Source organism: Impatiens glandulifera, chromosome 7, assembly GCF_907164915.1.
Source record: "Impatiens glandulifera chromosome 7, dImpGla2.1, whole genome shotgun sequence".
Lineage (NCBI taxonomy): Eukaryota > Viridiplantae > Streptophyta > Magnoliopsida > Ericales > Balsaminaceae > Impatiens > Impatiens glandulifera.
Window position 1 is genome coordinate 31,188,485 of NC_061868.1, and position 17,651 is coordinate 31,206,135.

Below are 17,651 nucleotides of genomic sequence, written 5' to 3' on the forward strand. Positions count from 1 at the left end.
ACAGAAAGTTTCAACCACTATTATAAACGTGGTATTTTCTTTATCTTATGGGGACATCAGGATTTGGTTGTATCCTGAAAATCCATCCATGAATGACAACAGTTAATGACCGACAACATGATCGGCCAGTATGTCGATGTGTGGTAGCGAGAAGTGATCTTTAAGGCTTGCCTTATTTGGATCCCAATAATCTACGCATACACGTAGTCTCCCATATTTCTTTAGGACATGAACTACGTTGTCTATCCATGTAGGATATTCCACTACCTCGAGAAATCCAACATCGAGTTGCTTTCAAACTTCTTCTCAAATTTTATTCACGACTTCCTCTTTTATTCGTCTGAGATTTTGATTTATTGGCTTAGTGTCATGATATAGAGAAATATGATGTCATGTGATCTTTGAATCAATGCCTAACATGTCCTTGTATGACTAAGCAAAGACGTCTTTGTTGGCCTTCGGTAGCTCAATAGTTTCCTAACGTTCTTGGTGGATTAAACTTTGGTCGATTAGTACGATTTGAGGATCGTCAGTTGTGTTTATATTGATTTTGATTGTCTTTTCCGCTGCGGAGATAATCTCATCCTAAGTTTCTAAGAAGTGTTTGGTTTCAAATTTCAAGTTAGAGTAAAAGGAAAGATCAATTTTACTCAAAGATTCGAAATCTACTTCTTGTATTACATCGAGGGAATTATTACATGTAAGAGAAGATGATCCAACAAGATTATTATTCTTAGGTTTCTTACAAGGTACAATATTTAGTCTCTCTCTACACATTAGAGGAAAAAGAGTTATACTTTCATCGATCACAATATCGATGGATGAAAGGGAGTCGGTTTCTTGAGAACTGAGATAGCTAAATTCTTGAGATGGAGCAGTTATCTTGGGAATCCGTCAATAAATTTTGGAGGGCGTCGCGCCAATAGTCCATTCTTTTCCTTATCACACAAACAGGATGGTTAGGAATACGAGGACAATCTGAAAAGATTTCGAGAGCTAGAAAATGTCTTTGTAAATCTAGATTGGTAAAAGGTTCAGGGAAGTCAAGTATAGGGTTCTTTGTCCTTTGCAGATGAACTTTCCATTCAAGGTTTGGGGAACAGTTATGTATCATTTGGATATCATTTCCTTGCGGATTTCTTCTAATCCTATAGGGATGTATCCTAGACATTGTCGATCAATGTTACAACATGGTTGTGGGAATGACGTCATGCCTTTGGCGTTTGGGTCTAAACCCATGCCCATGAAATATCTCATTTGACGCATCATTCTATTTTAGGGGAGGCTAAACATACTAAAGTTAGGTTATTTGGATGAGTCTTTACCTTTTCAGAGGATTGGACATATCTTGAACCCGCTTAGTTCAACCTCAGGGGTGTCAATATGTGTGGACCCTATAACTGTTGTGGTGTCAGTTGCGTCGTTGATTGTGATGACTTGGTGAAACAACCCATTATCTCACGGTGAGAGCTATCGAAACCTTTGACACATAAGTTAGATGGTATGATCATGTCTCATGATACGCCTATCTTCTCAAGAGTCCTCCAAGGACATATGTTGAGAGTGGATCCATTGTCTATTAAGATCATTGAAATAGTCTTTTCCTCAATTTGCACAGATATGCAGAAGGCTTTGTCATAATTTTTTTTGGGTGATGGAAGATCTTTGTCTTCGAAGCCAATCATGTTGTGTTACGAACTAGCGAATATGATTCTTACTAGCTCTTCAGGGGTGGTGTTGGTAGGGACGTTGGCCTTGCTTAACTCATTGAGGACTGCTTTCTTGTGCTCGGTAGAGCATATCAGGATTTCTCAAGCATTCGTTCTTTTTAGTTGATTGAGCAGACTGTCTCCTAGGTTAAGAGCTCTAGGCTCATCCTCCCTTCTAGTTCCTACATGAAGATGGGAGGTGGATTGCACATTGACCGGTGTGGATTTCATGAAACTAAGTTGGAAATCTATTCCACTACGTATTGCTGCGATGTCTATCGGGGCGTAGATGTGGGAAATCATTTTTTACTACCACCATTCAGAAATCTTAATAGAGTGGGCTTTGGACTTCTCTTTAGGCCAAGGATCGATCGTGTTGATCTCTAGTTTGGTGTTATGGATCAGGTCTAATAACACATTGGAGTCAAAGAATGCGTTGTTAGTGGTGAGCATATTGACTTTGTGATCCCGTAGCGGATTCTTTTTTATCTCTGGCTTGGAGATCACATTCTGATCGATCAAGTTCTAGAAGAGATGTTTTAGGGCACTATAACTGTCAGTAGAGTGACCCTTCGCCTGGTGATAGTCACACCAAGCATCCTCGTACTTTCCTAATTTCCTAAAAATGAAAAATATATTTAATTAAATATGATAAGTTTTAATATTATTAAAAAATATTTATTTATTATTACAAAATAATAAATTGAAACACTATATACTTTTATATACAAAAATATCAATTAACACCTATTTTTATTTATTTAATTATATATATATATATTCATTTTAAATATATTTTTTTTAATGTTTTTCCAATTATCTATCATAATATTTGTTTTAAGATAGATGTATTTTTTACTAAATAATTAAAATCAATATAAATATAGAAAAAACGTAAATGAATTGGTTATGTAAATTTTTAGTATTTTTACTTTTTAAATAAACAAATCAACCGTAGACAATATTAGACCAAAATTTAATGTTTTAAGACATTTTGTCGAAACTATTTCTTTCTAACATAATTGATGTCATTTATTTGATTAGTAGGTGTTCATCCGTTTTTATATTTATTTATTTTTTTAAATTAAATTTTAAACTCAAAATTTTATAATTTTAGATATTTGATAAATTTAAAATTATATATTAACTTTAAATTTTGATTAAAATTAAAATTAATTTTTATAAAACAAAATTAATTTAATTTAAATAATATTATTTCTCTAAAATATTTATTATTTAAACATAAATACTATTTTATTTATATTTTTTATCCGTTTATGATCCCAAATAAATCCACCTAATTGATATCAAGATCACTTGAAGATAAGATTTTCAGACAGATCTATTGTTAGTAGAAACAATCTTATTCTCATGTCTTAAACTTTAGATATAAAATGCTATAACTAATTTACATCATTGACATCAATGATTACTTTCTTATAAATTAGATATATAAAAACATCTAACAAAGAGGCTACAAAAATAATATATATAAATATAAACGATTGAAATTTGGGAAGGAGAATTACACGGCGCAATCTGATCTTCTTTCCCGTGACTCCTCGTATATAAATTACGACTTTATAAACCCACCTTCAAATATTTAGTTTTGAAAAATCTTAAATGATTTGATTTTTAAATTAACTTCAAACTTTATTAGTTTGCAATAAAAGTTGTACACTAATCTAAACTATTCCATTAATATTGTAGTATGATTTTGATTAAACTATTAATCAAATATTGAATTACCGACAATTAAATAAAATTAAAATTATGTTTTTAAATATATTTTTCTAAATCAAAATAATAATAAAATATATTAGCCTTAGTAATTTCATATATTAATCACAATTATAAATAAAAAATAGCAAATAATTTAATATAAAAAAAAAAGTGGACAGCAGAAGAGAGGAAGATGAAATCAATATCATATTATAAGAAGAAAAAAAACTTTTGAAATTCCTCCCAAACTCAGGACAATCCAGAAACTAATAACAGAATCAAACAAACATTATACAGTTCCTCTGGCTGTTTAAATGTTTCTATATAGTAGGTATATGAGATAGCCCAGAGGGGAAAGAGAATTGTTGAACAAGGAAAAATAGGAGCCAATAACAACACTCAAGAACCACAATAATACCTATACCCCCTATACACTATTCTCTCCAAAATCTCATATATATTCCTACATTTGTAATAGCCATTTCAATCTCAAAGGGAACAAGTATCATCACCCACTGACGAAGAAGGAAGAAGAAAGAAAAAAAACAAAAAGAAAAAAGCGGGATCATATTGGCTCGTGAAGAAACCAAGTTTTATGCTTGGTCAATAACTAACACACCTCATCACCCCTTTGATCAAAATTACACTACTGCAAAATAATTGTAACCTCAGGCAGAGAGAAAAAGGGATATTGGAGCTAGTTTCATGAAAAGAGCCTCCAACCATTGAATATGGCAAACATGAGGATGGGGGAGGAGATTCTTTTCGGATCTTCTAGTTGTAGATTTTGACAGGCTTCTCATATGTATGTCGGTTCTGCAAAGTTAGTATATTCTCTACATTAGTTTTTGCACAAGGCAGACTTTGAAACATATCATGATTTTGAATCTAACAAAATTGGGTCAGGAAGTACCTGATTAGCTGCATATGATCTTTTAGGAGCAGTATCAGCATGCTCTAACCCAAGGTACTGTTCCCAAGCACCATAAACATTTCTCTGACAAAAGGGAAATCAAATAAAGGGTGGATAATGATGATTCAACTTTAATCATGTAAAAAAAGTATAAAATGAACTACAGACAAAATACCTGAAATCGGTTGGAAAGAGTGTCAGAGTCTTGAAGATATTCAGGTCGACCCAATGATATAAATGCAAACTTCCACTGAAAATTGGGAGATTGGATATATATTTCAGAAATGTGTCTTTACACATAAGTTATAGATAACAATTTTATTTGCATACAGAGGGCACCCAAAATTAACGAAAGGGGAAAATGTGACAAAACCTTAGAAAACTCCTCATCTGGGACCTGCAATTTCTTTTGAACTCTTAATTTAATTTCACCCAGTGTTTCAGACTCCTGGATAACTAGAAAAAATGGATCCCCAAAGTTTTGGATTTGCTGCTGAAAGGACAAAGAAAAAAATATGAAAACAAATAATATAAACTAAAAGGCACATCATGAATAAATCTCAATTGAGCATATGACAGATACAACTACACAAGAAAATATAACAAGGCTGGATATTGCGAGACATCGCAGCATTTACATAATATATGCCCTAAATTAATTTACCGCCTGGCTCTGAGTAGTATCTCGTATGAAATGATAAACATGAATCAAACGATCATGAGCAGCAATATTTTTCTCCTCTTCTGGTATCTGCCATAAGAAACAAATACAGTCCAATTATTACAATTAGTACCAAATCGAATAGCCCAATTATTAAACAGATCTTTCTCAATGGCAGTCATGATAGTTGATATATTTTATAATATACTTGCATGATCATCGGAACAACAATTTCAGTATTCAAATAAGAACAAATATGTTTTGATAATATGAAATTGGTGGTAGACCATTTGGTACAAGAATTTTCACTTGCATGATCATCAGAACACCAATTTCATTTGGTACTGGCACATTTTTTTTTTAATATTGGAAGCTAGCATGACCCCTCACAGTCATAACATTCACTTCAACTTAAGGCGTTCTAAGTGGAAATTGAACCCGTGATCTTTCGTCTCTTAGGGACCGATTCTTGTCACTTGAGCTACCCTAGTGGGTAGGAATGGCATATTTTCACTGGCAAAAACAGGAAATGTGAAAAAGCAAAGTATAAAGACAAACTACCTCTTCTGCACGTAACGTCCAGTATTGATCATTGATGTTCTCAATCTTCTCATTGGTTGGGAAAACCTAACAAGAAAATAGTGCCAATGTATTCACTATCAATTTTCGGATTTATACCAATATTATATAAAAATAGATGTCAAAAGCCAGTAAAAAGGTAAGTTTGTTCATATTTATAAATACAAATAAATATCTTCAATTCGTTGCCATATTTCTAGACTTGTTCCTTCATATACATTTATGTCATGGCCAGAAATTTATATGGACATTTCCAGTTTAGAAGCATAAAATACCATATATATTTGTTTAATGATTTTAGTCGTACTCACAACTTCAAGCACCCTATATACTAAGCTAACTGCTGGAGAATACCCTTATCTTGTTCTTCTACTATAACATTTTTTTTTATTTTTCATTTACTATGTTAGTCTATCAATAAATTATTTCTAAATAAGCTATGAATGAATCTATATATATTTGTTTAATGATTTTAGTCGTACTCACAACTTCAAGCACCCTATATACTAAGCTAACTGCTGGAGAATACCCTTATCTTGTTCTTCTACTATAACATTTTTTTTTAATTTTCATTTACTATGTTAGTCTATCAATAAATTATTTCTAAATAAGCTATGAATGAATCCATATGATCAGTGGACTGAACAATCCAATTACAAGCCACCAATGATAATATCTGGCTGTGCCTTGAGGTGAGACACTTTTCATGGAATTCTAAGCTACTATGACGTTCTAGTCCTTTCTTCTAATAATCAAGATGAAAGAACATTTTTTTTAAATCCATTTATTTATTCAGCTCCCTCAGTTTCAATTATATCTTAATTTTGGACACAATTTGTGCAAGTCTAAGAAGTTAAATTTGCCTACATACCAGAGTCTCTTTTGTCCTCATTATTAAATTATTGGTTTATCACTCTAGAAAAATGATATCATCATAAGCTGTTACAGGCCACTGAAACCAAATAGCCCTACTAAAGAAACTGGCAACCATGATTCAGATTCAGATTCATCTCATACCTTGTATATTTTGTGATAGAACACTTCAAGCAACCTTAATTCAGCATTTGGATGAGATAACTCTACCTGCTTCATGAGACGGAAAAAATTACATAACTAGTTGTTAGAAAAAGTTGCATCTTTTGGAACTTCATACATGTAAGAAGCAAATGCAGCAAATCCAGACAACAATTACACAATATGTCCATCAAACTGGTTGAATGAAACATATAATATTCAAACATGCCTAGTATGAACTGTACCAGAGTAGTACCTTTGTTCTAAGTTCATTAATGACATCCCCAACAGTACTTTGCTTCGGTAATCTAATAATATGAACTGCTACCTGATATTCAAGGCACTATTAGTGGAGGAGGGTAATATTAAAACAGCTATTATAGTTTTGAAACTCACTTCATCCTTGGTTAAGTGATGAAAAGCAACTTTTAGTGTTTTCAAGCCTTGAAGTTCTGGGAGCGGAATATCCATCACTTCAAAGTAGAGAATATCTGAAGTCTGTGGAGAAGGAATTTCATCCATGAGATAACCATAGTTTACAAAATAGTATAACATGACGCAGTGTTGACATATAGAAATACCTGATTGTAATGGACAAGCATATCTGATAGATGCTCAACTCCTCTATACTTGATTGGCTGTGGTTTAGGTTGTTGGGAATAGCAATTATGTGATGTTAGCCTTATTTTGGCTGGATTGTCCAAGGACAACTGTTGGGCCACTCTATCAACAATATCATCATAATTGTGAAGCTTTGACCTAAGAAATCACAAGGAAACTCACATTTATTTTATGGAACAAACAATGAACCATAGAACAAGAAAATCAAGAAGAACTCTTCATCAAGTAGAAGTAGAACATAATTCAAGAACAGATGCTGAAGACAATAAAATATGAATAATGAAAGCACTTACAATTCAAGACAAAATTCGTCCTCTTTAGGTTTCTCCAAAGATCGGAAGTGAACAACCTACCAAATTATAAGACTTTTAAGGAATTCAGAATTATAGATAGCTGGATGAAATTAACACACTATCACAATATGGGTTATATGCTCAGACAGCCTTCAATAGATGTTTGAACCAACTACAAGTACATTCAGTGAACTCACTCCTCATTACTACCCTATATTTACAAAAGTAATTTTTTCAAGCACTAAAACTCCAAACAACTTTCACATCCTTAATTACTTGGGGGGATACATGATAGTCAGAACATGATTTTATGCATGTAAATATCTGCTATTTGGGAACATAATTGGGATGAACGATCCAAGAGTTCCATAACAGAAGACCATTTCCCCCCTTTTACAAGAGAAAACAAATTACTTGGAAGTAGAATTTACTGCTAACTAGCTCCAGTACAAGTTGCTGCATGGGTAGGTACATTATGTTTTAGTAAAACATGTTTCTTACTCTATTTCCTGATGTCAACCTCTTAAGTATTTCTATCACAACATGGAAGTTCATAACTAAGAGCAGAGAATGAACAGATATTTCTGTTGCACTCAAGAAAAATAAGTATTCATGAGGGGCTGACATCTCTCATTAATGTCCATGAGTTACCTGACGATTATGCACATATTCCAAGAATGAAGGAACGTCGGGGTAGCGGCATTGCTCATTACTTTCACCATGAGATTTCTGGAAGCTAATGATGTCACCATCTTCAAGCTGCAACACATAAGAAGCTGATGTGAAACTTCTTCATATTGACTCATGGTAAATATATATTCCTAGAAAGGTGAAGATTACAGCATTGGAAGACTAATACCACAACTTGACCTATATAGCTCACAGAAAAAGAAGTATTACAACAAATACCTTACTACTGTACAAAGTGAATTCTTGGACAAATACCTGACAACTGCGAAAAGTGAGCTTCATGTCTATGTGTTCACACAACACATTTGGTTCGAACTTTATTTCCTGGATTATAAGGGACAGATGTGCAAGGCCTTGCGTGAGCTAATCTCAAATATATCATTAGGAAACTAACTACTAAAGTACAAAAAGTTTAGTAACCTCAAAGAGCGAAATTTCTTCATCTGGGGCAAATCCAGCTAATTCATTCAGCTTTGGTAAAATTTCAGTTGGCTTAGCACTGGCCTTCACAAATAGATGTCCAACATACCTAATAGAAGAAACGGGAAAAAGGAAGTCCTGATCCTGACTATGAATAAACATGATATTGTAGGTAAAGAAAGAATGGTTCTTAATTATCAAATGGCATTTCCACCATTCAGAAATTAGCATACCGTAACTCCTCTTTCAATGGATCATATAACTTGAAAAAGAGCAAAATCTCCTCTTTAGTCTTTAGAGAAGGAGGAATTGGATGCAAATCCTGCATAGTTTCACACATCATGTTCGCATGTCAGGAATCAACAATGAACATAAAAATGGATCATGGTCAGGTTGAAGAATACCAAACTTAAAAAGTTAAATTTAGACTAAATACCGGTCCAAGTTCTACTTCCAGAAACAGTTTTAGCTCTGCATTGTTTGCTTTATTAGATACCTCTCTTACTTGGCCAACCTAAAGAATCCATCAAGAACAAATAATATATCATTTCATATTTTGACAAATGAATTAAATCCATGTATAATAATAGCAAGATGTCTTTGTTGCATATATGGACTGACATGTGAATTTAAGGGTTCACAGCCCTCATATCCTAAATGGTATGTTGTGATGAAGCATTGTGATACATGAGAAAATAACGAAAATAATGAGGGGACGAAAGATATACTTCATTTCCAGTTTAATATGGCCCAGTTAATCATATTATGCTCCAATTATGTTTTTAATCACAATTAGCAGGATGAAGATTGTTCATTATTCTATTGAGCTGCTAACTTATCAAACAAGGGTTGTAAATCCATGAGATATTTGAATCCTCATCAACAGTTTGTCCTCCCCCACAGAATCTATATATAATTCACTTTATTTTTTATGTTTATCTCTTCATTCATTTAACAGTATCATCAGTTTATATTTTATTTGAATTAAAAAAATGGCATTTTATATGATTGTTGTTACATTCATCTTTCTATTTACAGTTTCAGATAAGGAAAACATGGAATATTCACTGACAATAATATGGTTTTCTCTATTCTCCAACTATCAACCTAACCATCTTCTCCAAGAAGAATTGAGTGTGATATTGTCCAACCAAAAGGTTTGTCTTTCAGGTAGATCCAATATACAATATCCAAACTCCTTGCTTACTTTCTGAACATTTCTAGAAAACCAAGTAAACCACCATTTCTGAAATAACTCGCACCCATGATTTTTTAAATAAAAAGGAGCATTATATGAAAAGCAAAGGAAAAAAGTTATTACAGATTGAGCTTCCTCCTGAGGTGTCAATGGGCGATTTGGGCGATATGTATGGTTTTGTCGCTTTGCCCACAACCAGAAACGTTGAAATTGTACAGGGATACCATACTCCTTGGCAATTTCTTCCTGCAGATAAACTTAATATTAGAACATAATCATACTTCTGTTTTTTCTTTTTTGGTATAGCTGACATACTATAATAATTATACAACAATAAAAACATGATTTTCCTGCACGCCACTCTGTAGAAAAAAAAAAGAGCAATGAAACATGCAATAGGCTTGTCTTTTACATGGCATGCCGCTACAATCGTTAGTGATAGGGACAGGGTTTTTGTCAGTACGTTTTGGAAAGAACTTTGTCGTTTATAAGGGATTCAATAAGCAATGTCCATAACTTATCAGCCACAAACAGATGGTAAAATGGAAGTAGTGAATTGAAGTCTGGAAACTTATTTGCATTGTATGGCAGGCCAGAAACCACAATCGTGGGTGAGGTGGCTTCCTCTTGCGGAATAGTGGTATAACAACAATTATCATTCAGTAGTTCTTACTTTTCCGTATGAAATAGTTGCTCATTATTCCTATTTAGCTGGAGATTACTTCTCCGTATGAAATAGTTGCTCATTATCCCTATTTAGCTCAAGATTTTAGAGTGGAAGTTGTCGATTGTGGTCTTTCAAGAAGCATCTAACATGCTTAGGTTTCATTTACAACGAGCTCAACATCGTATGAAACAGAAAGCTGACAAATACAGGGTGAATTGTGAATATCAGATTGATGATTGGGTTTACTTGAAACTACAACCTTATCGACATATTTCAGGGTGTGGGGAAACTCATAAGCTAAGCCCTAAATTCTATTGCCCATTACGGATCATTGCTAAAGTGAGGAAGGTGGCTTACAAGTTAGAAATTCATGTTTCAGCTAAGATGTATAATGTCATCAATGTTCTAAATGGCGATAGGCGGTGGCGAGGCGGTAAGTGACTGCCTACTGCCTCGGGTGCCTAAGAAAAAGATGGGGAATTTGCTTGCTTGCTCAACTTCATAACCCTAATTTTCAGCATAAGGGTGATGTCGTCCCTACAGCTTTCTTGGATGAAAGAGTTGTGTGGAAAGATGGTAATAGTGACGACTTCACCCTTATGTTACGGCACCATTTCAGGTATCACTTGGTGATTCAAGGCTAGGTTTAGCTTCTATTCTAATTAGTTGCATATCACGAACCTTGCACACTAACTAGTTTGACTATTTCCACAAATACAAACAAAACCCTAGCAGCAGCCACAGCAGAATTTTCCGGGTACTAACAATGGGAAAACATTCTACTCCCTCCAATACAAAAGAGCCAAGTGACCTTGGAGACATAAAGCTAAAATAAAACAAAATAAAAACAGGCTAAAGGAATTAATCTATGTGGACAGCCATACAATAAACTAGTGATAATACAAAGATCAATAGATCAGTGAAGCAAGTTAATAGTGGCAGAGATACCTTGAACGTATTGAAAGGCAATTGTTTTTGGATGCGAAAATGTCTAACTTTCTCGTGGTCGACAAGATCAAAATATACATCCGTACCAATCTGCATCCGAATATCCTCATCTCGAGCGACCTTAACACGAGGAAAAACAGATAAATTATGAAACCATATAATACCAATAGGAAATTCCAAAAAGAATAAAAATAAAAAATAACTTAAGGATGATCAGAAGATTTACCTTTATTACTGTATAAAGATGAGCCTCTGATTTCTCTTTTTTCTTTAGTTCCTTCTCTTCTTGTTCTTTCTTTAACCTAACCTGGAAAGTTAATGAACAGATAGCCACAGTACTTAACATTATTAAGAAGAAAGGAATAACAAAAAAAGAGATATCATACCCTAAGGTGCTCTGCTATATCCTTCTCATCAACATTACATATTATTTTATCTTTGTCAGTTTCACGTATATACACGAGCATATAAGCATTTGAATATTTTGTGAACTTAAATGGCGAGTTGTTGAATCCAGGATTTGTTTGCGGCAACTGCTGCGTATAAGAGTCAAAATAAAGCACAGTGGTATAAAATAACAAATACTATGGACCAAAGACCTAGATGAACAAGTATTACCTCCTCCTCACCACCAAACTGTTCTTCCAATGCCTTTTTCAAATCTTCTTTTGTCACACGTTCATCATCAAATTTGTACCTATTAGCAAAAGATACAGTGAGTGCAAATAGAACAGAAGATTAAAAGCACATGATGTCATCCAAAATGGAAATGTTGTTTTTATGTTTAGGTAACTTGTTTGGAAAATTCGAAGAAAGCCAAGTCATTCAAACATAATTATGTAATCTATTAAAAAAAAAAGGATAAGAAAAAGAAGATAAAGAAAAACAGATTTTGAAAAGAAGTTATGCATACCATTGATCAGAGAGGGTCGGTCTAATATAAGCATAGTAATGTCCACCGTGCACCCCACCACTGTGAACCAAGACACTGCAAAAAAAAACATATTACAATAATAGAACAAACCATACCTTAATTATCATGCAAAAAGGAATTAGAGAAGATATCCATCACATCAAGTAAATTATAGCATTGGAAAAATATAGATATCATATAAAGAAATATATAAATGTCGTGATATTTGGAAAGTGAAAAATGGATGTGACCTCATTTCAAAAATACTTCCATATGAGCCATCAATTCGAAACTTGGCTCAACCAAGATTAAAAAAAAAAAAAGGCCAACATATCTGATCCAAGTTAAAAAATGCTTACACTTTCAGCTTATATACCAAATGTTCTTGCATTTATTTCTGAAAATAAATTGGCGGTTTCACATTGAGACCTAGCACACATAAAAATTTACTACAAACATTGGTTCCATATGGGCTCATTATTTTCTTTTATCCAATTGCACAATAGCTGCAATAATAGAAATGGACTACTTTTCTCTACACGCATCAATATCTTTTATGGAAAATCAAACTAGGCTTATACATGATACTCTTGTTATAGAACTAGTGTATTCATTTGTAGGATTTTATCTCATTAGATAATACCTCTTACTTTTTAAGCATTTAGGTGATATATTATATCCTTAATAATAATATCTATTTTTTCTCAATTATCCCACATCTTTAATAAGCAAAATCCAAGTCATTGTGAATAGCAATTCTCTAAGCAAGGTTAGAATTGCATATGAAGTGCATACCAGACCTAGATTCATGCAAGATTACTCGTATGTTTCATGTTGCTTATTGCAATTCTTGAGACTGTACTATGTGAGTATCAAAAGTTTTCAAGTGAAATAAAAACTCATTCTTATCAGCATACAATGAGGTTAAGGGGAAGTATATACAAACTTCACTAAAAATAAGCAACATCCGGCTTTTGAATGCACTTGGTTAAGAGGAGAGTTGTTTCAAACAACATAGATAACATCAGCAGTATTAAAATAAGCAGCACCTGTGTAGTGTATACAGGTTCCGAATACTCCTATCAGCTTCAGGTGCTAAATATTTTCCATTATCTCTGTCAAGATCAAGTTGTAATGGGAACTCATACCGATCATTGATCTGTATTACAAATGATGAAAATGGATAGTTACTATTTTGCACGTGTTAACAGATGAGCATAGAAAAATGAGGTATATCAGTTTATCTCCTACAAAGAACCACGAGGTCTCAACAAATCTATGTAATTCAAATTGATCATGCACAAAAGTCTTAACAAATCAAAGCATGTCATAAGTATAAATGTATATAGACAATAAGAAATTATGTAAATGGTAATAATAAAACATGATGGAAGTTCCTGGATTGTGTAAAATAAGAGTAAAACTGGGAGAGAAGTAACAAGATGATGACTTGCATGCATTGAAATCCCATAAAGTTATAAAAAGGATAAAGCAAGATATATTTTCTATTATTGAACTTATATTGCAAAAATAGATAATAATTTGGTAAAGAACAATATTACTACACCAGGACAACACATAACTACCAAGAAAGTTATAATTGAAGAAGGCATAATAATACCTTTACCATCGTATCCCGCATAAAATCATATTCAAAACGTTTTAATTGAAGTTGGAGAACAGGAGGAAAGTCAAGGAACAGAACACCCTTCCTTGCATCCTGAATAAATACAAATATAACATTAAGCAGATCACAAATGAAGAAATTAAGAAATTAAGAAATCAAGATAGAAAAATTTGTCCATACTGTAGCAAGTTATGACATAAATCAAAGAAAAAGTACTTTTAAGTTAAAATAGCATGCTTATGGAGAAACTGTATTATTATAAGAAAAAGCTCATGCTGGAAACAAGATATGGATCATATTTACAAGAAGCGTATAAAGAAAACAAGTCTTCTGTTCAAAAAATTTAAGCAAGTTCAGGAATTTTTGTTCAACAATCCTGACAATAAGAAACTTTTGTCCTCCCGAATTGAAATCCTAAGTTCAATGCTTCTGACCTGTAAACCGAATTGTTCTGCATGATATTTATTATCGCCTTCAAGGCGTTCAACTTCTACATACTTATCAAAGGACGCGTAAACATCCTTACACCCTTTAACGTCAAGCTGGAGATCTATAAAGAAAATAAATTTAAATTGGTAAGAAACACTGGGGCAGATTATAGAAAGAGTAAAGCTATTTTGTGAAAAGTACCATAGAAGGACTCCTTTCTAGTAGACTTGTACTCCACATTGATGCATTCTATGTAATTCATGTGGTGCCCTTCAAAAAGTTGTTGAATAGTACCCTCCACAACAGTACCCTGAGCAATATGTGTATATATTGTAAAATTCTTCAAGAAGACAAAAATCAGAAAACTGAATTGGGATATTTAAATCAGAATACCTTCATTTTATCTTCAAGCTTCTCAGACAATACTCTATTCAGTTCTTGCACATCATGTTGCATGAATGAATCGTATGTGTCCCACCCAAATGACTTAGTCAACTCTTTTGTAGCTACACTAGTCTCGCTATACTGAAGTTTATAGAATAAGCTCTGCAAAGCTAAGGGGATGCTCCCTGATGGCATATCATTCTCAGTTGTCGGCATATGGTACACAGCCTGAATTCAGTAATTGTAGCATGAAAATTTTCTTCATGACTTAATATCAATCAACACAATGTATAAATTGACATACTTTTCTGAAATAGGGAATGTGGTACAATGTCTGCAGAAGAGAATTCATGTAGCAAGTAGCCCCCTGGTTTTTTAGTCCAACATAACCAGTTTCCTTCTTTGAGTCGTGTGAAAAGTAATCAGCAACCTTTCTCACAGCAACATCAGCTTCAATGAGAATTGAGTCATTCACCAGATAACCTCTACTTGGGTCATATAAATCACTGAGTGGCATAAAAGAAGTAAAACCCCAGTCACTTTCTCTGGCATTGAATTGATGTTGTGTATCTGCAGTAGGACAAGCATGATAAAGCAGCATTAAATTTTACTACAACTTCAGACTCCCAATGGGACAATTCCAGAAGTAAAATTACACCCACAAAGTGATCTCAACATGCCAATCTTTAACTACAGCGTGAAGAAGATTTTGCCATCATCAATCTTAAATGTACCAATATCAAGTGATATAGAGCTTGACCAAGCGTCAGAATCAAAATGAACTAATATCTTATCTTGTTGAAAGATTATTTGAAAACAAAATAAAAGTATACATCTATTACTCAGAGTCCTTCCAATGCACTTTAGAAGAGATGCATGAGGGAGTTGAAAGGCTGAAAGAAATATACCCTTAATATTGATCTGAATGGTGTGACAAGAACCACATACATGAAAAAGGAAATATATACCTCACAGTTAAAAGAAATCAAATTATCTATTCCTCCTATGAGGAAGCACCAAATCATGCAATACTTTTTTTATTAGTACCTTATCTAAGATATAAGCTGTACAATAACATGAAAAATAATATGTAATTCAGCCAAATACCAATTTCTTTTTCCTCTATAAGAGATCGCATATTTTTTTTAAGGGAGAAAACAAGGAAAAACCGGCTATTTGGATCTACCAAAGCATGCAAAAAGAAAACCTTGAAGCAACCAAGAATCTTTAAACCACAACCTACATGCATGGGCTGGTTGTTTGGCTAATTTAATCATTGTGATGATTTGAGGAAAAGATAGTGAAAGAAAAAGAGAATGACAAAAGGACACTGAATATGGAACATCTAACCAGGGAAATAACAGTTACAGAAAGTAACAAAACCATGTGCCAAAGACCCATGGATTGGATAAGCAATAGAAGATTGAGTGATTGACCAAAGCTTACAATAGCATTGTTTTAAAACAGAGAGATGGTAGTTAAGTTAATATCCCACCTCATTCCACTTAATACCAAGATGCTAGAAGAAGCAAATGGAAGAACCCATCCAAGAGTTCCTTTAGAAAAAATCATGGTGAGACTGTACAGAAACATTCGTAAGGGGACAACAAGTTTTCTATTTACAATTTTCAAAGTGATTTCTCTTGTATGTATAGCAATCATATTATAATTCTTTATTTAGTTTTTCTTCTTATTGGATCGTTACTTGAAAGTATTTAAGTATAATTTTGCTACAACTGATTTATATACAAATTTAACTATTCAAAATTAAATTTAATCCACATATTTGTCAATCTGATACATTTAGTCTACAATCAAAATTTACTAGTAACTAATAATCATTGTAGTTATTCCACAAAAAACATGCTCCCATACTATACAAAGAAAATGAATATGCATAAGAAAATGCTCCGACAAAAAGACATTTAATTATGAGAGCCAAGTAAATGCACAATTGAAATACAGATTCACCTTCTTCTTAGAAAAGAAGAGGCTAGCATTCCATTGAAAAAGAATTAGAAAGCCATTATTTTATAAGTTCATGCAATAACATAAATAGGTTTACAAAAATGATTGTTTTAATATAAAATAACACTAGGGAAAGTACCTTTCTTTATTGTGAACTTATTATGAATTTGGTTGATCACAGCCAAACTGAACTGAGCATATCTGTTCCATCCATAGGGCAAATTAGCAAAATCTGCAACATCTAGGTACATTGATAATTGGTCCACATTGTTCCCCTTTGGAAATATAAGCACCCGCCTGTACCATATAGAACATAATCACAAAAGAAGAATCCATAGGACTAATGAACCATAAAACCAAGGAAGAGAGAAAATAAAGATGTAAATAAGTACCATTTATATCCTCCAATGTTGAAAGTCTCAGAATACAGCTTCTTGTTGTTCAACCTCGTGAAGTTGTCAATTGTCCAAGTGAACCGTGCAGATGGGGTATCATCTGACTGCACTTCAGCTGTATTACTTGTTTCTGCAGGAACAACTTTCAAAAATTGAAAGGGAAAGGTCATAACAGATAAATCAAACTCCAAACCCTACAACTGAATCCTATTTAATTCTCACGGATAACATTAATTAAGCATTACAAATCCAAAGTCATAAAAACATTTACTAAAGAGAAGAAGTCGAGATACCTTCCATGGGCTGAGGACCCTCGACCACAAAATCCGAATGCGGCACAAGCATCTCTTCATCCTCTTGCTGCAAACATAAGTAAAAGTGAAAACTTGGATCTGGGAAATCAACAGTATTCACAAATCGAAGCCCTAGAAAAATCGGGTTCAGTTCCATGAAACATTGAAATTCAAGTCGGGTATAGGATATAGCAAAAAACGAGGACA

At 33.4% G+C, this 17,651-nt stretch overlaps 1 protein-coding gene across 4 annotated transcripts; it reads right to left on the reverse strand.

Annotated features, from left to right (window-relative positions):
• Positions 1-3,622: 3,622 nt before the first annotated feature.
• On the reverse strand, positions 3,623-17,616 carry LOC124910545 (ubiquitin C-terminal hydrolase 12-like). 4 transcript variants are annotated; one of them, XM_047451209.1, is made up of 31 exons: positions 17,445-17,616; positions 17,149-17,293; positions 16,896-17,053; positions 15,093-15,358; positions 14,798-15,016; positions 14,606-14,714; positions 14,410-14,525; positions 13,970-14,068; positions 13,398-13,507; positions 12,349-12,423; positions 12,054-12,132; positions 11,822-11,968; positions 11,662-11,742; positions 11,436-11,555; positions 9,944-10,066; positions 9,059-9,136; positions 8,856-8,944; positions 8,623-8,731; positions 8,458-8,526; positions 8,164-8,271; positions 7,513-7,568; positions 7,180-7,357; positions 6,995-7,096; positions 6,855-6,926; positions 6,602-6,667; positions 5,567-5,632; positions 5,009-5,095; positions 4,718-4,834; positions 4,520-4,594; positions 4,345-4,428; positions 3,623-4,247 (listed from the first exon to the last, which is right to left on the reverse strand). In XM_047451209.1, exons 1-31 carry the CDS (start codon positions 17,599-17,601, stop codon positions 4,206-4,208), a joined length of 3,402 nt encoding a protein of 1,133 aa, XP_047307165.1. In that variant the 5' UTR covers positions 17,602-17,616; the 3' UTR covers positions 3,623-4,205. The 4 variants fall into 4 exon arrangements, with proteins under 4 accessions (XP_047307165.1, XP_047307164.1, XP_047307163.1 ...); XM_047451208.1 differs by having other exon boundaries at positions 4,718-4,837; XM_047451207.1 differs by having other exon boundaries at positions 4,718-4,837; positions 6,602-6,670.
• Between the last annotated feature and the right edge of the window lie 35 nt (positions 17,617-17,651).